The sequence below is a fragment of the Catharus ustulatus genome, chromosome 8 (assembly GCF_009819885.2).
Source record: "Catharus ustulatus isolate bCatUst1 chromosome 8, bCatUst1.pri.v2, whole genome shotgun sequence".
NCBI classification, from domain to species: Eukaryota; Metazoa; Chordata; class Aves; order Passeriformes; family Turdidae; genus Catharus; species Catharus ustulatus.
This window is the reverse complement of record NC_046228.1, coordinates 19,586,147-19,607,487: the sequence shown is the minus strand read 5'-3', so window position 1 is coordinate 19,607,487 and position 21,341 is coordinate 19,586,147. Positions and strand designations below refer to the sequence as shown.

At 55.3% G+C, this 21,341-nt stretch overlaps 2 protein-coding genes across 3 annotated transcripts in view; one reads left to right on the top strand and one right to left on the bottom strand.

Moving 5' to 3' along the window:
- PSD (pleckstrin and Sec7 domain containing) overlaps positions 1 to 21,341 on the bottom strand; it is a 45,318-nt gene that overhangs the window by 2,047 nt on the left and 21,930 nt on the right. For both annotated transcript variants that reach the window (XM_033066508.1, XM_033066509.1), the window contains 11 exons: positions 16,472 to 16,666; positions 15,886 to 15,966; positions 15,220 to 15,332; positions 14,357 to 14,415; positions 13,721 to 13,810; positions 4,216 to 4,259; positions 2,844 to 3,022; positions 1,990 to 2,060; positions 1,270 to 1,427; positions 803 to 947; positions 57 to 200 (listed from right to left, as the gene is read on the bottom strand). In XM_033066508.1, coding sequence (XP_032922399.1) covers positions 57 to 200; positions 803 to 947; positions 1,270 to 1,427; positions 1,990 to 2,060; positions 2,844 to 3,022; positions 4,216 to 4,259; positions 13,721 to 13,810; positions 14,357 to 14,415; positions 15,220 to 15,332; positions 15,886 to 15,966; positions 16,472 to 16,666 — 1,279 coding nt within the window. The remainder of the gene's footprint in view (positions 1 to 56; positions 201 to 802; positions 948 to 1,269; positions 1,428 to 1,989; positions 2,061 to 2,843; positions 3,023 to 4,215; positions 4,260 to 13,720; positions 13,811 to 14,356; positions 14,416 to 15,219; positions 15,333 to 15,885; positions 15,967 to 16,471; positions 16,667 to 21,341) is intronic.
- Positions 4,266 to 20,444, top strand: LOC116999631. Its single transcript, XM_033066531.1, has 3 exons — positions 4,266 to 8,797; positions 15,402 to 15,581; positions 19,805 to 20,444. Exons 1-3 carry the CDS (start codon positions 8,620 to 8,622, stop codon positions 20,125 to 20,127), a joined length of 681 nt encoding a protein of 226 aa, XP_032922422.1. The 5' UTR covers positions 4,266 to 8,619; the 3' UTR covers positions 20,128 to 20,444.

Genomic DNA, 21,341 nt, shown 5'->3' with positions numbered 1-21,341 from the left:
CTATCACTGAGGATGGCCAAACAGGTAGGGGCAGAGGGGGGCATCTTCCAGCTCACCTCAAATTCCAGGTACTCTTCCTTCTGCTTTAGCTCCTCGTACTCCTTGCCTTTCACCTTCTTCTCAGGCAGTGAGGAACGATGCTCCAGCAGCTCTGCTGACATTGTCTTGAACTTTGTCTCATGGTTCTTCACCTGCTCCTCCTGGGGAAGGGTGGTACCATGTCAGTGCCCTGCTCTGTCCCTCTGGTAGTGTGAGCTGGCTGGGGACAGAACAGGTTTTTTGCCTTCTAGGAGCAGCCAGGGTTTCAGCTTCTGCTGCTGGGTTTGATTTGTTTTTTTAAATGGCAGGCAAAAATCACAGGCTCTTGGGGGCAATCTGCTGTCACCTCATAGGGGGGCTGACTGCAGTCTTAAAGCAGAAGAATTTAATCCCTCTAAAACTAGGCTGGTGTTTTTTTTTTAAATCCTTTCTGCTCTATGAATAACTGCCCTGCTATGCACGAGTGCCAGCTAATCCCCCCAGTCAGTTGCCTTTCAAGGTCCCTGGCAGGACCTTGCAAGCCATGATGTGGGACCACTTTCTCCTCCATGGTCTGGGGTGCAGCCCCACTGCCAGGAACAAGGCCTCACTGTCTGCCCCCAGTCTCAGTACCCCTTTTCTCTGTCTCCCTCTTGGCCCCTTCACCTCACTGGGAGGGCAGCTGGGCACATGGCACCACACAGATCCCTCCAGAGGGGAATGTGCCACTGGCAGATCCAGGGGTTTCTCCCAGGCTCACTATTGCCCCCCTGCTGTGGCCCACCTGAGACAGCCTGGTGCAGGAGCTGGGCAGCAGCGGGCGGCTGAACTTCTTCTGGGAGCCGATGGCTGCGGGGAAGGGGGGCGCAGAGAACATGGCTGCCACCACGTTGATGCGCGTGATCCACGAGTGCATCTGTTCAGGGTTCCTGAGGAAAAAGGCCAAGATACAGATGGGCTGTCTTTATCAAAGACAGAGGGATCTGCTCTGCAGACAAGGTCTAAGTCCCCCAGGCCTGGCTCTGGCTAGCCATGGCATCTGGGACTCTACCCACAGCTAACCTGAGCCCAGCAGGGTAGGAAAAAGAGGAGCTGGGCAAAGCTCAACATTCACACCAGGTCCCTCCCCTTCCAGAAAGGAAGGACAGAAGAGAGCAAAGTGGGCCTAAGGCCCCATCCCACCCTACACTCAAGTCAGGGGAGCTGCTGTGCCCCAGCATGGGACCCAGCCAGGGATCCTGAAGGACTCACTGTGCTTGGAAAAGGAAGACCCTCCAGTCAGCTGTCCTGAGGTAGAAGACATTGGGTCGCTTGTTGTAGTCAGATGCCCGTGTGGCAAGCGAATGGTGGATGCTAATAGCATTCTTCAGCTCCTCTTCTGCCAGTGCCTTCCCTGGCTTATACTCCTCCTGCAAATCATGGGCTGTTTCAGAGCCAGCTCAGGGATGCACCCCACCATGAGTCAGCTCCATGAGGTTTCAGGAACTGCACATTAGTGCTGGCTATGGCAGGGCTTGGAGATCACCCTCCACCAGGCAGCTGTGGACTCTGCTTCCAGCTCATGCTGTGCTCCTGGAGAGAGGCTGCACAACCCAGGCACAATGGCTTGACAACAGCACAGGGGGCTGTTCCCCACTACCCCCAGTTTGCCAGTGTGCCTGCAGGGAACTGGATGTGCAGCCCAACCCTCCACTCAGGGGAAAGACCCTAGTGCCCCGAGATCTCTTCCAGCCAAGCCCCCCGCATGCAGGGCTCTCAGTTAGCAGTGTCTTTTGCTGTACCCAAGCACCCTGGAAACAGAGATACCACCAGGTCCCCAAGCAACAGCTCAGGCATACAGGGTGCCGAGTCTGCTTAGGCCAGGCTTTGCAATACTGTGTGCTGCAGGTCCTTTCTCACTGCTGTGACCCACTCTCTGGACTGGGGACAATCCCTCTCCCTGGTGTGGGTGTGGGTGGCCCAGCTGCCTACCTTCTGCAGGTAGAGAATCATTCCCTTCAGGATGGCGTGGAAGGGCTTCCAGCCGCGCTTCCCTCGAGGTGCTGCCAGGGAGGAGAGAGCAGCTCAGACATCAGCCTCAGAACTGAGCTGGGGGAAAAGCCACCCCCCCCAGCCTCTTCCAGCCCTGCCACGACGCACGTCACCCCACCCCCGGGACGGGCAGCACGCCAGGCCTGTCCCGGCGCACCTGAGCCCGTGCAGGCCGCGTGGCTGGCAGATGGTGCTGCTGGCAGGGGGGCCCTGCTGCCTCCCGGGGCCAGCGCTGTGCTGTGCCGCGCTCCCCCTGCGCCCCCCCTGCGCTCCTGCCTCGCTGCTTGTGCTCCGCTTCACCACTGCCTCCGTGCTCGGGCACGGGGACAAGGCAGTGCTGCCTGCCAGGTAATGCTGGCTTTGAAGGGCGGCTGCATCTAATCACATCTAGGCAGCAGCAGCAGACGGCCAGGGCTTAGGAGGGATTTTACGGGGAATACGGTAAACGTGCCCAACCAGCTGCAGCCTGCTGTGTGCCTTGTCCATCACACCACAGGACACTTCCCTTCATCCACACAATCCTGAGGCAGGGTTGCAAGCCCCAGAGACCCCACCCCACCACCCCGCTTGCCCCCTTTCCCAGCGCTGTGGCAGGGAAAGGCTTTCCAGCTCCCCAGCCTGAGGGCTGAATGATGCCTGGCACAGCCAGAATGACAGAGCGCTGATGCTGGAGGCTGGCACGAAGCTACAGACAAACATCACATAGTGACTCCAACCCTGCTTCCCATTCAGCTCTGGAGTTCACTGGTGCCCTCTCGCCCCAAGTGCCCCTCATGGGGTCCCCAGGCACCTACTTTTCTTGCAGTCAGGATCAGCGTGGATCTTGCGGACTAACAGCCCGTGCTTGTAAGTGGCAATGCTGGAGTCCTGGGAAAAGTCCAGAAAGGGGTTACTGCAGCTGCTGATGCGCTTGATGGACTTTGGGTTGGGATCTGCCAGCTCCGAGAGGGATTTTCTCAGCTCCTCCTCATCTCTGCCAATCAGATTTGGGTGGGGAAAGATCTTGTTACCTTTCTGGGGACAGCAAATACCAAGTTCCCCATTGGTCACTACCACTTTTAGGCCTGGCTTCTGAAAGGCAAGCCAGGAGCAGCAGGCCAGGATGAGCAGTATTCCATCAGCACTAGGGAGCATCCCAAACCTACCCACGCAGTGTGCCCCTGTCTCTCTAGACAGCTGAGGTGCTGCCTGGTCCCTTGAAAGACAAGGTATTGGGCTTTTGCTGCTGATTCAGGGTGGGACCACTGCCTGCCCCAGGGACTGAGAAGCCTTTTTTTGGGCAGGGGCAATAGATGCCAGCCAGGAGTGATGGAGGAGCAGTACCCCAAGGCTTGGTACTACCCCAGCCCCCCAACCCATGGCATACACTCACAGGTCCCCAGCTGGTAGGAAGGAGGGTATAGAATGGACAAAGAGAAACCCAGGTTCTGGTCCCCACATTTTAAGGGTGGCAGCCAGACTACAGGGCCCAGAGCCAGAGGCTAAGGGGTGCAGGGAGACTGTGGGGAGAAGGCCTTGGGCAATACCACTGAAGGGCAGGAGCAGGTGTGGGTAGGGTGTAGGCAGCCCACTCCCACCGGGTCATGGCCCCTCACTATGGGCAGGCTGCACCAGTGCCACTCCTCCCCACCTGCAGGAAGATGTGGGAGCCCAGAGCTGCTGCCTCCCCACTCCCTCAGCCGCTTGCTGCTAATTAAACCCCTCAGCATCTGCCGGTGTCTCCATGGCAGCGGTCGAGCGCATCGCTCAGCGCTGGGTAGCACCGGGCTGATTAATCCCTGCAGCGCAGGCGCTGCCGCTCCTGCTGCTGGAGATGGCAGCTGTGGGCGAGGGTGCAGGCACCCTGTGGGGCCCCGGCACAGCCACAGCACCTCCAGAGTCTGCCTATTCCCACCCAGGCACAGCCACCAAGGCACAAACCCAGGCCAAAGCTGCAAGAAGCCAACCTCAGGTGGCTGTCCCCCAGAAAAGGAGAAGGGGCCCCAGGCAGTGCTGAGGGCAGCCAGGGGTGCACTGCCTGCACCCCAGCCCACCCCATCCCAAACTCCCTCTCCTTCCTTCATCCCCATGGAGGCACCTGCCCTGCAGCATCATGATTTGTGGGATTTGGGTGGATTCACTGCCCACCCAGTGCCGTGCAGCAGCAGCTCCCGCAGGGGTACTCACATGGCCCACTGCAGCTTCTCGTTCTTGATGGAGCCGTACAGTGCCTGCAGAGAGAGGAGTGGGGGGTCAGCAGGAGAGTAGTGCCAGGATGGGGGGCTGCTCCAGGGAACAGAGGAGGCACGCCAGACTGGCTCAGGGACACTGGGGGTTAAGGTAAGCCCATGTCAGTTTGTTCCAGTCCAGCCCTGTCCTGGCTAGGCTAGCCAGCTGACCTTGATTTAAGGTTACAGACACCTCATCATGGGGACCACAGGATCTGCAAAACCCCCCACACCCCAAAAAGATGCTGGGGATGGCCCTGGCATCCCTCTCCTATCATTTGTCTCTACCTGCCCGTGACAGTGCCACAGTGTTAGCAGCATAATGGTGAGGCACACCTAACACTTCCAAGTGCTTGGGAGAGCTGTTTCTCCCTATTCCAAGGTGTTCCAGCCTGAGTTCAAGGAGAGCAAACTTTTGGGACAGACTTCATTGGTGCATGCCTTCACCCCACTCAGTGGAACCTCAGCCTGCTCCAAGGTCTCCAGAAGCTCCATGCCACAAGAGACCACAGCCAACAACTTCACTGCAGTCAGCCACCCACCCTGGGATGGCAGAGACCAGCTCATGGCAGCATCCAGCACTCCCCAGCAATGCATTGCTCCCACAGGAGCACACTTTGTGAGAGACTTCAGCACGGTGCTGGCCCTGCGCTGGCAGAGACCCTGGCATATTGTCCTTCATGAGGCTCTCAGAGGACCTTGTCCTCTCGGCTGGTCAAGGCAGGTGCTTGGAGTGGCTGTGGCTTGTCTCTACCTTCTTCCCAGCACCCCCAAACAATTTTCCCTGCTTGGAAACCCAACTGCCACCCATCTGAGCAAGGCAGGGAGTGCTGCCTGTATATGCACAGAAACAAGCCAAGCCTGCCTGCAGCAGGATACTCAAGGGCCCCACTCCCAAGTGTTTGTCCGGTTTGAGCTGGGTGGAAGCCAGCAGTGCTCAGCACAGCTCTGCAGTCAGGAAGGCTCACAGAGGGCTTCAGAACTAGATCTGGAAGGCATCATCCTTGGAGGAAAATAATAGAGTCTTGCACAGGCTGTTCATGCAGCTGTCAACATCCATCACTGGGCCAGAGACCGCTGCTGAGAAATCTTGCTGGTGGCAGAGAAAGTACAGCTGGAGGCGTGCAGGGGCCCGGGAATGCTGGCCAGCAGACAGGCCCCAGCAGTGACAGGGAAGGGACATCCATCACTCCCAAGAGGCACAGCAGCCAGGATGGAGCGGGAACCCAGCTCCTTCTATACTTTCCCATCAGGGAAATGCTGGCATAGCACCAGCTTGTTTCTCAGAGGAGGGAAAGGATCGTCTCAATCTAGCAGGCAGAAAGTAGGGTTCAGTTCTCTCCTGGGAAGACAGGAGACCTATAAAGAGGTAATGGCCTCAGAGCCTGAGAGAAGATTTGATCCCAGACCCATTCATGCAGTCCCAGTGCCAGAGGGGCAGGATGCTAACTTGTGAGCAAGAGGTACCCACCAGTGGGCTGGCAGCAAGGCAGCCAGGGAAGCAAAGAGACTTAGAGAAGAATTTGAGAGGGAAAAAAAGCAATCCAAAGCCCTGCAGAACATAATCTGGGAGCAGAGCAGGGGGATAAGCAGGATCTCAGAGCAATGTAGATGATAAGGAGTCACTATGGGAAACAGAAAGGAAGGGATCTTAGTCACTGCCAGGGATGCAGCTGAAAAATGCTGAGAACCCACAGCTACAAAAAGGAGACTAAAAAAAAAAAAAGGCATAGAGTAGTGGGCACTGAAAATGGCGGAAAAGCACCTCAGAAAGAGAGGGCAGAATAGCACACGTGGCTTGGCTTCCATCTGGCTCATTGGTGATACATAGGTGTCAGCTCCCTGCCTCAAGGAAGAGGGATGTGAGCCAGCTGAGCAGGGATTTTGGAGGGCTGGAGAAGACCCCAGCCCTGTGCACAGCCTGGAGGAGGATTGCTGCTCAATGGTGAATGAATGAGCCAATAGAAGATGCTCGAGGAGTAATTTGCGATGGCACAGTGCTGGATAACAGCTTGGCAGAGTACTGCATTACAAAAACCTGGGCTCTGGGACTCTCGGTGAATACTTCAAAGGCTGAACTGCCTTATGGCTTCAAAAGGCTCCAGCTGCCCTGCTACAAGCCCCAACAGCATCCCACCAAGCTGACTACTTGGCAAGGAATGCCAAGTACCCCACCTCAGAGACAGGAAGCAGGGGCTGCTCAACACTTTTGTGTAAGGGGACAGTGAGAGGTGAACAGGAAAACTGTGGGATTGAGAGGCTGTGGGATCTGAGCAACACAAAGCTTTACATCTACACTTAAAACCTGCCAAAATTCTGCTTGGCTAAACATCAGCCCCAGCCAAGACCAATCTCAGGTACAAAGCTGGTGGATTCAGTCAAGTCCTAGCTGAGGAGAGGCATTCCAGCCACAAAGCCCATCCTGCTGTTCCGGTCCTGTAGCAAAGCCACTGCCTGTCAGTCCACAAAATTCTGGGCTCTTTGGTGCACAGATCGTTTCTGCTGGGGAAGCGCAGGTGACGCAGGTTCCTGAAGCCTAACTCAGAACCACGTCAGCAGAGACACCAGATTCATCGCTCAGCAGGTCCCTCTCTCCAGACTCTCTTTGCTTTGTGGATTCATTTCCCCTGGGCCAAAAGTACAGCAACTCTTTGGCATCTCTGAGCTTGCAAGTACTACCCAAGAGAAAGCTGGGCACTGGCCACATGCCACTATGGATGACGACCCCAGGCATGGTTGGGGTTTTTTGCCATCGCTGGGTTATGAGCTCACTGTTGCAGCGTGCCAGGCCAATCAGCCAGCTCTGCCCTAGACATGCGCAACGCTAAGGAGACCTAGGAATGTACTGTCCCAGTGGGATTTCTAACTGAATCAACATCTTTCTTCGGTGCTTTCCCTCCCAAAAGCAGGCTGAGAGGCTGTCTGTGAGTCCTGCTCTACCAAACGTCTCAAGGACAGTGAGGGGCTGCACTGGCAAGAGGCAGGTGGCTCTGATGTTCTAGCCCAGCCACCGAGCCAGCCCTGCTGGGGACAGCCTACGTAAGCACGGTAGGGAGAAGACACCCTGCCTTCAGCTCCTCAGCTCAGATCAGACCAGCGGCAAGATGGTCTGTGGAGCTAAGCAACAAGCTGTCCTGAACACAGCTTTGGCAAGGACTGTACTGAGGGCTGTAGCCCAGCACTCAAGTAACAGGTGAAGGTTGAGGAAGGAATTTTAGCATCCAGATGAGGGTTTTAACCCTTTCTGGAGCACCTCTTTTATGCATCACAACTCTTATGGACACATCCCCTTTCCAGTCTGCTAGTTCCTCTGCTAAACACAGTGCCCGGCTCTCCATACAGCAAGATGCCCTGTGCATATCAAGGCTCTCCTTCCTCCTGTCAGCCCTGCGACCAGCCATGGGTTCACAGCATTCAAGACAGACTTCACAGCCACCAAGCATCCTCCCTGCAGTTATTCTACCTCTCTCTATGACTGACAGCATTTAAATATGAAAGCACAATTGATGGCTGTCCCCAACTTTTCCTTAGTAAAATATCTTTGCTACACCCAGCCACAAAGCTCTGTGAGGTCTCCCAGGCACGCAGATACCCCAGCTGCACAGATCTGCACAGCAGGGTCAGACCAGGGCTGTATGTCAGATGGACCTGTACCTATGCTGGGTCCCTAATTCACCTTGGTAGCCCCCCCCTTTCCCCCTGCACCTCCACAACATGCACAACCCATGCTCATGAACAACTCATCACCTGGCACACACCAGCCCTGCTGCATACACCACCGTGTCCTTCCCTCCCTCCCTCCCCTCTGCAGAGGGGCTCCTGTGTGCACACAGAACGGACTGACTTGGAGACAGACTTTTTTCCTGTAGAATGGGCTGCCACGGGGACGGTGTCCTGTGCATCACCTTGCACCCTGCTGCAGTCATGGGTGACAGCAGGTGACAGCTACCCATCCCGGCCCCACACTTCTAACTCAGTAACATTGTAAACTGCTTCAACCTCTTTCAAAATATTTAAACTACTCCTTGCCCAGGCAGCTATCACCCCCAGAACCTTCCCAGCGCGGGGAGCAGCGACCGAGCATCTCCCAACTGCATGTTTCCATCCGAGTGCGTCACAACTTAATGCTGCCCCCAGACCGTACTGCGCTATGACAGCACCGCGGCTTGGCACGGCCCCGATGGCCCCACCGGGCTGGTTTTGGCCACGGGGGCAGCCCAAGTAGCTCTGGGGTAACCCTGACTGCTCTGCCCCAGCCTGCCTGCGAGGAGGGGGTCGGTGTGGGCTCTTCTCCCGGTACTACACCGGAGGCAGCACCTGACCGAGGCACGACACCCTGATCGCTTCTTCTCACCTAGGACCGATGCGCAGCAGCCTAACACCTACAAAACGGATGCCGGCTCACAGCGAGCAAGCTCCTGGCAGTAGAAAGCCCTTTTTTGTCCAAGCAGCCACTCCTTCCTCTCAAACTCTGCCCGGCTGGGAAGCGGGGCTGCGGCGCTACCCCCTCCGCGTTGCCTTGCGGCTGTCCCCGACTTCAGGTGGGTACCAGGCTGTCCTGGCCGGGCTGGCCTGGGCATGGCGCAGCGCAAGCCTTGGGAGAGAGCCCGCAGAGCCTGTCACTTATGCTAAGCCGTAGGGCAGGTCCCAGCGGTACGGCTCTGTCCTGGATTCCTCTCGCAGCGATGTTTTCGAGCAAGCACTGCTAACCAGACCACGGTAAGCGGCGCAATGTCACCCAGGTCTTGTCGCGCTCCCGCCACCCCCGTGATCGGGGTGGGATGGTGGGGGCGAGAAATCCAGGGTTGGGGACGGGGACCCTCGGGTGGAGGGGGCATGGGGGAGACACGATTCCGCAGAAAGCAGGCAGGAGACAGAGATGGGGCTGGCCGCTCGCTACATCCGTACCAGGGCTGAGGCTCTTTCAGCGGGCGGGACGGCGACTGTCCGAGCATGTCCACCCGCCCATGTCCCCTCCGGGGCGCGGGGCGCTGCGCATCCCCCCGCGGCGCCCCCCGCTCCCCCGACCCGCCGCTTACCGGCTTCTTCTTGCGGCGGCTCTGGATGCGGCTGACCACCAGGTCTGTGTAGAGCACCGGCTTGAGGGTGCGGGAGCGCTGGGGCCAGCCGTAGCAGAAGGTCTCCACGCCGCGGTAGTTGCGCCCGTAGCGCACCGAGCACATGGAGCGGGACCGCATGCGCCCCGCGCTGCTGTTGATGCTGTTAACGCCGATCATCCTGCCGGCGGCGGCGGGGGGGCGGCGGGGCGCCCGGCGTGGAGCCCGGCGGCCCTGCCCTGCCCGGCCCGGCCCTGCCCTGTCCTGCCTGCTGCGGCCGCTCTGCCGCCGCCTGTTGAAGCGGGGCCGGGCCGGGCCGGGCTCGGCGGCGGCTCCCGGCAGAGGCGGGGCTGCCCCGCCCCGCCCGCCGCAGCCAATGGCGACCCGCGGCGCCCGGCCGGGCTGAGCCGCGCCGCGGGGCCGGCGGCGGGCATCCCACCGCGGGGACAGCATCCCCCACGCCCATACCACACGAGTTGGCGGAGCTGCCTCCGGTGCACCAGCTGGCCGTCCCTGCCTCCTTTCCGCGGAGAGTGGGAGCAGGTGGCTGTGCCCTCCTGGGGGGCCGCGGCGGTGACATCTCCCGAGTTCCAGGGGCCAGGTGGCACCTCCACTCGGTTCCAGCTGGGCAGGCTTCAGAGCTGCTTCTGCAGCCCGGCCCACACCAGGGACCTACAAAGCCGGTAGGAGATGGGCCCAGTGGAGATGTTCTCAGACTTTCCATCTTCAGTGCCCACCCCACACTTAAGCCTCTTGCCTGTCCTTCCCAGGTCAGGCCGGAAACATCAGTAGCTACAGTCACTCAGCTGGTTATGGGCAGCACAGAGATGCTTCAGGCAGTTGCTCCTGTGAAGAAGCAAAGAGCTGGGCAACCTTGCAGAAAGCACGAGGATCGATGCGTAATTTAGTTAGGCTTGACTGAGCAGGAGATGCAGCCAGCGGAGAGGAGGAAATTTTCCATTCTGTCCTAACTCTTTGGCATAGTGATCGTTTGGCACAATTTGTGAGGGAGGGGGCACGGATGCGTGGCACATCAGATGTACTGGGCTGCTCCTGAGGCCCGGGGGAGCCACGGGAGACAGGGGCAGGGCAGCCTATTGCTCCCAGGGGAAACAGGCAAAAAAAAAAAAATAGCCCGGGGGATTAGACTGAGCAAGCGTTCCTGTGATTATAGCTCAGAGGTGGGAGCCAGGGCTTTCTTCCCACATTGCTAATCACTTACCCAGCACTCTGAGCGTCTGAGCCCTGCTGTTGTGCCTCCAAGCTGGAAGGTGGGGGCCCATCCTACTTTCCTCCCCCGAGGACCCGACTGCATTGTCAGGCTTAATTCATTAACATCTGTGACGTGCTCTGGGCTCCTAGGCTGGAAGGCAGCACAGATTTGGCTCACTCCTGCAATTGCTAAGCAGTGCTGGTGAGAAATGGGGCCTGATTTGCCCCTACTGGTGTTTGTGCCAGCCAGTGAAGCACAAGGTTGAGCCAAAAGAGTAAGGAAGATGGGGATGAGCTAAGGCTCCACAAAGTCATCAATCATATAAAGGTCAAATCGATATCTGAAATGTAACAATCAGGAACGGTGAGTGAAATCCCAGGGGGCCTGCACTGGAATCACGCTGTCAAGAGAAAAGCAACATCTCAAGAGCTAACCAAAATATCACCAGCTCCAGGATGTCCTGCTTGCATCTCTTTCCTTGTTGCATGGGCAGCTGCCATCATATGGCCAGGTCCAAGCCTGCAGATGTGGGCATCTTCGGGCACAGCATTATATGGGTTCTTATATTCCTGACATGGCTCCATGCCTGATCAGGGGGACATCTCAGCTGGAGAGCTGGGCAGCCTGCCTGCAGAGTATAGTTGCCCAGGTGAGCTTTCAGAGACAGAGGAAAGGGTTTCCAGCAGCAGTGCTAGTAAGGCAGCACTGCCTTAGTTCCTTCAGCAGTGCTTGCAGGGCATAGTGAGGCACTGGCAGTGAGGGGGATGTGATGCTCAGCTGTGAAAGCTCTTTAAGTGTTTTCATTGCTTCTGCATAAAACTGGGACTGTTTACATGTATTATCTAGTAGCAGATAAAGTTCTCGTCTGACTCAAGCTGCCACATGCTCTCAGGCATCATGCTGCGTTTATCTTGGGACTCCCTGCAGCCACACACAAGGGGAGTGCTCTGACTCCCTGTGGGTCTATTCCCGATGCTGTCCTGAGTCACAGGGGATGGTGGCCTTGTGCCTCTGCAGCCACCTAGGTCTTGCCCTACTGCCCCAGTTCCCTGGCAGTGAGTGCTTATGGTGAGAGCCATCTCCAGCCCTCCAGCTCTGAAGTCCATGGGGTACCAGCCTGTGCTATCTACCCAGGCAGGCTTGGAAGAGCCCCCAGCACCTTTCTTCTGTGGTGCTGGAGCTGCCCAAGGCCCAGCCTAGAGCTTTGGGAAGCTCCTGTGAAGCCCATCCCCTCCCCTTACCCTTAGGAAACACATGTGCTCCTGGAGCACTAAAATTAGCCAGCCAGCTGTGCAGCACGCTTGCACAGGAGCCTCAGTCCCCAGGCACAGCCTGCCAGCCAGGTCTGCCAAGGAGGAGGCATCCTGCTCGGGGTAACAGGGCTAATGCAGACTGACACAGAGAGGGCAGCAGGAGAGTCTTTCTGCATTTGTCTGCCCCTGAGCCTGTGCAGGGACCACAAAGCATCAAGCAGCCAACAACGGTGGGCAAAAGGGAAAGAGTAAGAGTGTCTTCTCTGGATGAGTGGTTAAGGCTGCCCAGGAGGGGCACAAGATCCCCTTGCTAGTCCTCCCCCCAGCACAAGTCAACAGCACTTTCTCCACCTCACCTGCCCCAGAAACCTACTCCCCCTTGCGTGAGCAGAGGGTTTCCAAAGCAGAGTGGTGCTTCAGGGGAAGAGCTGCAGCCTGCCCTGCCTGAGTTTCCTCACAGTGTCTTTCACTCCTCCTCCCCAGCATGGCTCCTGTACAGAGGCGGCTGAAAAGTGGCAGTGGGAAGCACCGCAGCTGCAGAGGGAACAGGCCATTTTTAGCAGAGCAGCCTCCCAGCTGCTGGGCTGCTGTCTGAGCTGTGCAGGGCTGTGCTGCAGCACTGCAGACTCCCTCCACTTCCTTACACCCAGCAAAGGTCTTGGCCCCTGCCCGTGAGAGAAAGCCTGTAACTCTATGGCACTTCCTCACTGTCCTATTTCCCTGTCTGGGATCTGATGTGGTTTGAACTGCTGGTGCTTTGAGGGGCTAAGTTTAATAGGGCAATGCCTCAAGTGTGGGCACCCAACCATAGGGCAGTGAGGGATGCAAAGGGGGCACACAGAAGTCAGTGGAGCTCAGATACTCCGAGGTGTAGCAGCACTGAAGGGCCAGGGTTCACATTTAATGTTTCCATCCATTTTGTGTGCTTAAAGCCTTTTCTGGAGCTGGGTTTAAAATTAGAGGAGAATTTTTCCTGAGTAACTCCTTTTACTGGTGAAGTGTGGGCTGAGAGGGAGGACAGCCCTATTGAGAACTGCTGGTAACCCCTTAACGATGGGGTGAGCGACACAACCAGGAATAGACCCACAAAGGCTGAAAAGGGAGCTCAGCTTTTCATCCTCTGTTGCCTTTTTTCATCAACCACCTCCCCCCGCATTGTAGCTCCAGCACCCTGTGGGAATCCATCTTCCACATCACGAGTATTTGCCAACTGTAGTGCTTCACCAACAGCAGTGGTTTCTGCCTGGCAGACCCCATGGGAACTAAGCCTATTCCCAGGGTCTAAGACAGGGAGACAGCAGCTCAGAAAACCCTCCTGAGAGCAGGCAATCCCAGAGAAGCACAGCAGTCCAAGGCCACAGGTGCTTGCTGAGCACTGCTCCCCCTGACCAAGCCCCTCCAGGAACTGGGTCAGGCAGGGAGAAGGCAGGAGTCCCCCAGTCACACCAGTGTGGTGAGTTCCCAGCTCCAAGGTTTCAACCTCCAGCCCACTGTCCCCATCATGATGCCTTGCCCGTGTCACTCTGCCACCAGAGATAGCTCCAGCCCCAGGGCCTGGCCGAAGTTATGGGCCCCAATACTTCAGGGAGTCAGAAAAAGCTGAGTAACATAGGATTGATGCCAGCAAACCTCTGGCTGTAGCTGGGCAAACCGGCCCTAGTAAGCTGCCCCCTGTGTGCTCCCTTGCCTGCAATACAGGCACAGCGAGAGCAATGAGGGAATCGGAGCCCCAGGTTCCAGTGTCCTGCTGGGGGAATGCAGCAGCCCATGTTCCCCTCAGCAAGGCAGGAGCACAACTGCAGGCTCAGGGACCATCACTGTTCTTGCATGTAAATGCATCTTGCCTTCATAGCATCTCAGGTAGCCCTCCATGTGATCTATCCCAAAGCTCTCACTTCTGCTCCTGCTGCTTGGCCAGCCATGGAGAACCACCACATTTACCTTGAGCAGCTCCTTGGGGAAGTCAGTGCCTCCATTGAGTCCCTCCAAGTTGCCAATGAAGTCGGAGCAGGACATTCTCTTCCCAATGTTCTGGGGGAGTCAGGGGGAGAGAAACATCAGGATTACCTCTGGGACACATGTCATTGCTGGCTGGAGCAGGTCTCACAGCCCAGGAACAAACACCCCATCTCTGCAGAGGGGTGAGGGACCAGCCAGGTCTCTGGAAGGCTGCTTGCAGGTATGGGGAAGCTGCTGGCTTTGCAGAGACTCCAGGAGTTTTAAATAGCCTCCTTTTTCAAAATTGTGTGCTCCCTGCTCCCAACAGCAGCTGTTTTGGAGTCTCATTCCCACCTTCTTTTCCTGTTCAGTTTTCTTTTCTGTCCTCATTCCACCTCTACATCTTTCTGCTCAGCAAGTCTCCTTTAAAGGCCTGCTCTCTCCTTCATCAGACCCTCCTCTAATTCAGCCTTTCACTCTTACCCTCACCAAACACATTAGGAGTGACCAGCTCTTACGGGCCCAGGATCCCATGTCTCCTGCTCATGTGGCACTGTCCTCACTCTTCCCTGAACACTTAGTTTCAGGGTGGTGAGGTCAGACAGAGGACAGACTGGAGCCATGGCAGTGGTAACTTACATGTCCATGCAGATCTGTGTTTAGCAGCATCAGGGCGCACGTGAGGGTGTGGGCTCCATCTGCAGCACAAGCACAGGACAGGAATTAGAGGTCCCAGCCCAGCAGCTGCTGCTCCAGTGCCTCAGCATCTCAGGAAGGCTATGGGGTCTTTGAGCCTCAGAAACAGCACTGAGACCCACCCTCCCACCCTGGACACAAGGGGACACAGCAGTCACTGCAGTACTGACAACCTGAAGGTAAATAGGTAGAAGGTTGCTGGTTCCAAACCTGAGCACACAAATTCCCTTCCAAGCCTGCTGCCCCTATAGCCAGGCAGTGATGCTATAGCTAATCCTGCAGAGCTCCTAGCATGGGAAGGTAGGACTGACACAAACCTCACCTGTCTCAGAGCCAGCCCAGAGTGACCCAGAAGCAGACCATTCTGTGTGCATGCGTGTAGAACAGGTGCAAAGACATGAAATAGTACAAGGTGGGTGTCTGTGCTCCTGAAGTGCTAGGTACACAAGTTTCCTCACTTAGATATTCCCTCAGCTGAGGGTCTGAGAGCTGGGATCTATTTGGTGAGGAGTGTGCTAAGCGTGTCTCTTGTGCTAATCTGCTCAAGGTGAAAATTAAGAATGGGTTGAGCCCTAATTATGCATCATCCAACCAGACCAGGCTTAAAATTAACAAAAAAAAATCTAAAGCATCTGTTATTTGAGGGAAATGACATACTGGGGCTATCTCCTTAGGCATAAGTATAGGCTCTCTGCCTGCCCTCTAGTTTCAGTTTGAGCACATTCACAGAGCTGACAAACGCATAGGCTCCCTTGAAACACACATATGCATACACACACACTCCCCACAGACATGCAGTTTCTTACCTTCTGAAGAGATGGCATTGGGATTACACTCGTAGTAGCGCTGGGAAAAATGAGCCAGCACTCGCTCCCGCTCTTGCGTCTCTCCCATCAACGCCAGCTCTTTTAGAAAGGACCTGAAAAAGCAGCAGCAGCATTGGTCACACATGAAGCCCACTGCAGTTTTTGCAACTCACCCTATGCAGGAATGGAGCTGTGCTTTCTGGTTTCAAGACTCTCCTGTGTGGTGGATGAAGCCCTGCTTTGCACATCCTTCCCTCCCTCCAAGCCCACTGTGGGACTCTCCTCCAAGCCCACAGCACCATATCCTGCTGGCACATCACAGAGACCTACAAACAATCCCAGGAGCTACACTGGGAAAGGAGGTAGGTGGAACAACAGAAAGATTTGAGTTCAAGACCTGCAAAGTCAGGGCTAGGTGAACCTGACTGTCATTCAACTGCACTAACCATTGAGTTAAGACTAAGAGTGGTTTTTTTGGTTGCACGGCTGAGAGACCATCTTGGAAATTACCCTCCTCTATTTAAGAGGTAAGAGGATCTCCAGGTGGCAGTCATGGGGTCTGCTTGCTCCTGCAGATCTCTGTGTGGCTGCAGAGGGCACAGTCTGTTGGGACCCCACTCTGGTGGCCACCACACACACACATATGTACACACAGTCAGTTCTGACCTGAGAGCCTGATCCAGACTCATCCCTGTGAACACAAAGAACTTCAGATATTCCCCTGCCACCATCCTGCTGAACTCGTTGCTGAAATAGAAAAGGGGAAAGGTGAGAATGGGATTGACCAGGCTATGGGGACAGCCAAAGGCACACAGGAGTTGGGTGGATTCCAGGAGGCTGAGAGCTCCCCAGGGTTGCCAGAAGCATGCCAAGGACAGAGACACCCCATGCTCCCATGAAACTCAGAGAATTCACCCACACATTTACTGGGAATACTGGGCATGTAAGAGAAAATGGAGAAGCTATAGAGGGAAGGGCCCACAAGAGCTCAGCTAGCCACTGCTATGCCCCAACACCTTACTGAAGCATCCAAGATGTAGTCATGGCAGGCAGGTGCAAAAATCTGGATGTCTCCTAGGTTTTAAGACCTTTAGAGGGAACACCTGGTACAGATGTACCAGTCACAAGGAGTGGGTTTTGAGGTCCTGCCAGCAGTTCCTTGCCAGCCTGGTGCCCCACAAGGGCAGCAGGACTGCAAGTGAAAGCGAGCTCCTTGCAGAATGGAACATTCCTTCCAAATACCCACACGTACTTCTTCCCCAAGTGGCGAGCCACATCTGCTTTTTTAAAGCCATCCAGGTTGAAGAGCCTCTTGGCCAGGCGTTTGGCAGCCTCCAGGTCAGCCTTGTGTCCATTGGAAAGGGTGTCCGTGCTGCCCAGGGCCAGGTGCTCCACACTGTCCATCTCTGACTCTGAGTCTGAAACCAGCTGGCTCTGGGGGCGGTCACTGCAATGGGAAGGGACATTCCACATTAGCCTGCCTACAGATCCCCTCCTTGCTCAGCCTCTCAGGAAATGCATATTCCTCACCCTGCTTTGGGGACCAGCTACTCACCGTTGGGACTCAGGATGAACTGAACTGATCAGAGACACTCTGAGGTCAGCTAAGGGAGCTAAGGGAAGGTGTAGGAACGCAGCTTTGGGAGGAGGGGTGGGGTGATGGAACAGCACCAGTGAATGACGCTCAAATCAGCATTCATACTGGATGCGCCAGGGAAGGACAACTACTAGAAAGTGCCCCACTTTGAACCTGTGAAACTGTATGTGTGCACTTAGGCTCTGCCAAGCTCAGCTGTTGCAGAGACTTGGAGCAGAAACGTGCACATCACATACTGTCCTACAGCTCCGTACTCATTTTTTAATCTGGACAAACTCCTCGTGCTGGTCTCAAGGGCATTTTCTACCCAAGACAAGACAACTCTAATTCCTTCATTCATCTTTGCCCACCCACTGACTTCAAAACACTACACAGACAGCAAAGCTAAGGCAGAGGATGTGAAGATGAAGGAAAACCCCCTGGCCTCCCAGCTCACAGTGGAGTGCAGTCTTCTCCAGGCTGCCCATCAGCTCTCAGCCCACCACGCCTTAAATGGCCATGTTAGGAGACACTCTTGGCTTGGCCCCCGAAGCAATCTGACTCAGCTGTGCAGAAGTTATCCCAACCAAAAGCTGGTTGAATCTAATCAACAACAAATGTTAAGCAACTCTGACCTCGCCCAAATTTTCTGGCAGCCCTTACAATGTTCCAGTCTGATTTATTTTTAAAAGTCTCTAATTGAGTTTTAAGAGGCCTGCTCTCCTGAGCCAATTACCCAGGCCAATCTCCTTGAGGCTCTGCTTTTTTCAGGAAGGACGAGCCTGCTCCTGCTCAGCGCTGCCTGTCCCAGGGGAGCCCTGCACAACGCTGACAGGCTGCTCATGCCTGGGGGGGCTCTCAGGTGCCATCGTCTCCACCTTCCTGTCTCCCCCAGCCAGCATGCAGCAGGACAAGCTGCTCTGCACTCAGACCTGTGGGTCAGACACTTCCCTGCTGAAAGCAGCTTCAACACTCTGCAAGTCCTTGGAGACATGTGCTTTGCTCGGACCACTGCTGAACTCAGTGGTGCCAGGAGGTGAATGTGGTAAGAGCTGGATGGGTGGTTGAGGCAGATTTGTGCCCACTTGGCTCCAGCCCTCCCCAGGGAGACTATCCACCACTCCAGAGCACCCTGGTGAAAGCAGCCACAGGAGTGGTCAGAAGGTCACCGTGAGCTCACCAGGTCTGATTCCATGAGCTCTGGGGAGCTGGGCAGGCAGCTTCCAGCATCACTGTCCACATTGTGAGCACACCCCATCCTGTGGGCAAAACTTCCACCTGCCTGAAATCTCTTGTCCCAAAACAGCCACATCCAAAGGTGCTGCTGGCATAGGCCATGGTGCTTGGCTGTGCCTTCACTGTCTGGCAGGGTCAAAGCTGCTCTGAGGGGTGCCTGACAGCAGAACAGGCTGGGTGCCAGTGCTGGGCACACACCTGGCCTACACTTCAGCTCCTTGTGTGGCTGCAGTCACTGTGACTTCAACCAAGGACAGAGGTCACAGGCTCTTTGCCATCCCAGCACCTGGCACTTGCCAGCCATGGGTTGTGGTGACTGCATTTTTTTGCTAAAATCCGTGTCTGCTATCACAAGGGCACAGGCACTGTGCCCTTTGCAGCCCAGCAGTTCCAAGGATGGTTTTAGACTGAACTACAAAATCCAAAGCCACTCCTCCAACACTCCCCATGCTCCAGCTGCATCTCCAGAGTAAGCTGATGTTCAGTCACTCTCTCAAAATCTTTTAATTCTTCTCTGCACCATCCCTAAAACTCCTGATATCCTTCTGGACCTCATCAGTCCCACCTGAGAGGTTGTCCTCCCTCACATGGCGAGTTCCTGGAGTGTCCAGGCACAAACCTAGAGCTCCAAATCTTCCCCCACGCCTTTCTTCTTAATCCATGGTCCTCAGCTTTCCTCCCTAGTGCTGATGAGCATCCAGGCATGGGGCCATTAAAAAAATCTCTCTTGTCCTTCAATACCTGTATCTCCCTGCAGGGTCCCAACCTGTGACTGCAATTCCTTGCTTCTTGCAATGGGCATGCAGGGATCTCAAACCTTGAGTCTCAAAGTAGCTCTACCAGAGGAATTTGTTGCTCCCTCCCTCACCAAGTCTCAGTATTGATTTGGTGTTTTATAGCAAAGCATAACCTTGCTCTCAGGATGAGGCGCTATTCAACCAGGCCATGAAATGGCTTTTTTCTTAGCACTCAAGCCACTCTCTTGCAGTTAAATATGGACAGTCAGCCTCTGTAGGCTCAGTATGCCCCCTCTGTGGTACCTATCTGCCACCACTCAGAGCCTCAGTTGGCTTGGAGAACATGCAGCTTAAAGACAGAAAAACAAGAGCCCAGCTCTCAAGTAAATGGAAAGCAGAGCAAGAGACATGTCCATGTCTGAGGTAATTGAGGTTATGCTAATTTTCTCACCAATGAGCTAATTGCAGGTCTCAGGGTGAGGGTTTTTTGGTGTATTTAGTAAAGTGACATTTTAGTTTGGCTTGAAGAAACACTGAGATATTATTTTTTACATTAACTACACACTTAAGGAACAAAGATCAAATTTGATATTGTGCAAGTATCCTCGGTGTGCACGAATTAAGTTATTCCTGAGCAGACACAGGGCTAGCTCATCCCTCTCCCTGCTGCCACCACTCACGTCACTGGGAGCACAGGTCCCCTGTCACCTCCGAGGTGTTTGCTAGAGCCCAGTGTGCTGCAGAGGCACATCTGGGGGTCTCTGCAAGGAAGGCATATAATCCAGCACAAAGCTCAGGGCTCACCCTAGGACAGAGGCTCTTCACTGACCACATTCCATCCCAGCTCAGCAGGACTTGTTGTGCTCCCTGCTCTGGAAAACTGCTGCAAAATCACGGTCCTGCTCAGGACCACTATACTAAACACACTGCTTCTTCCAGGTCAGATGCTTCTCCAGGGCCCAAATATTCCTTTTCAGGGCCAAACACTACTTTCCTGGAGCTGGATCATGATCTCACCCCAATATTCCTCTTCTAGCTGACTCTCTGGAGCGCAGAAGCAGAGACCACAGCACCTTCCCTGGCTGCAATGCAGTGTGTCACTGCAGGAGCCCTGACATCCTCTCCACCTTGCCACCATCAACCAAGCTTACTTGGCACCACATTCACTTAGTTTTCCAGCAACCAGGAGCAAATATTCTCTCCTGGGTGTGGAGCAGCAAGAAGGCACTAGTTCTGCAAAGCCAGGCCAAAGGGACTGACCTCCACCTCCCAGATGCCAGCAGAGATGTATCCACAGAGATGTGGGACCCTTCCTGCAGCAACGATCTATTCTCCAGGAGCTGGAGTGTGCTCAGCTGAGCTCCTGGGTTGTCCAGGTCTGTCCTGACACAATTCCAGGCAAGATACCTGCTGCAGGAAATGCCAGACCTTTAAACACAATTCAAGTACCTCTTGCTCCCTACATGAGGCTGTTTTCATCCTACACAATGAAGGGACATGGCAAAGAGCCTGGTACAAATGCACCAGGGACAGGTGCATGGGGGAAAGTAGCACTCTCCCCTTAATTCTGGAAGGCCCACGTGCATAGCTAGATGCTCATTGCCTCTGCCAAGCAAACCAAGCCTGCTTAATGTTGCTGCTAAGAATGTACCAGACCGGATCTTTGGCTGAGCTAAATAAACGCAGCTCCCTCCATCGGTCTCAGTGGAGCGACTTTGATTTATGACAGCAAAAATCTGGGCCGGTTCATTCCTCACAGAATTGAAGTTAGGGCTGGGAGGACACTTGAAGGTCAGCTAGACCAGCCTCCAACCACAGGCACGGCTCTTTGTGCTTTCTGGCAGCTCTGGAGTCCAACAATCACCCAGCCACAGCAGCACCCACCAGCATTACTGCTGACAGATCCAGACAGGACTGAACTTTGGGCAGCCCCTCCTCAGCCTTGCTCCTTTGCAGACTTCCAGAACCTCCCCTGCAGCACCAGCATTCTCTGGAGATGTCTATTTGCCTCCATCACCCCATCCCACCACCCTTTCTTGTGAGGGACACAGCTGCTCCTGCAGAGGACAGGGACTGACACTTCTATACCACCAAACAATTTCTGGTGCCAGCCGAGAGCCTTAAATGTGCAGTTACCTGCTGGATGGAGGGTGGTCTCCTTCAGAGACACAGATGCCATAGGGTCAGCACAAGAAAACCTGGGTGTCTTGGACCCTTGGGCCAAGACCAGCCCAGGGGTTCCGAGTCTGCTCGGAGAGCTGGAATTAATGCCTTACACATGGGGCTGCAGCCGATAGGTATTGTGCTCCTGCTCATGCCTCTGCAGGCAGAGGGAATCCACTGTCCTTTGTGCCATGGTGGGCTAATGTGTTCTTTGTCCTGGCTCCTGCTGCTCTTCATGGCTTGACATGGCTTGCATAGGGGAACATTCCCCCCAGGCTTGTTCTTTATTTCTTGCTGTGCCAATGCTTGTGGGAAGACCTCTTCACCCTGCACCCTAGCCTTATCTCCTTGCTGTGCTATCACTCCAGCCCACCCCATACCTCCCTTCCCCTATCTTCATCCTTTCCTCA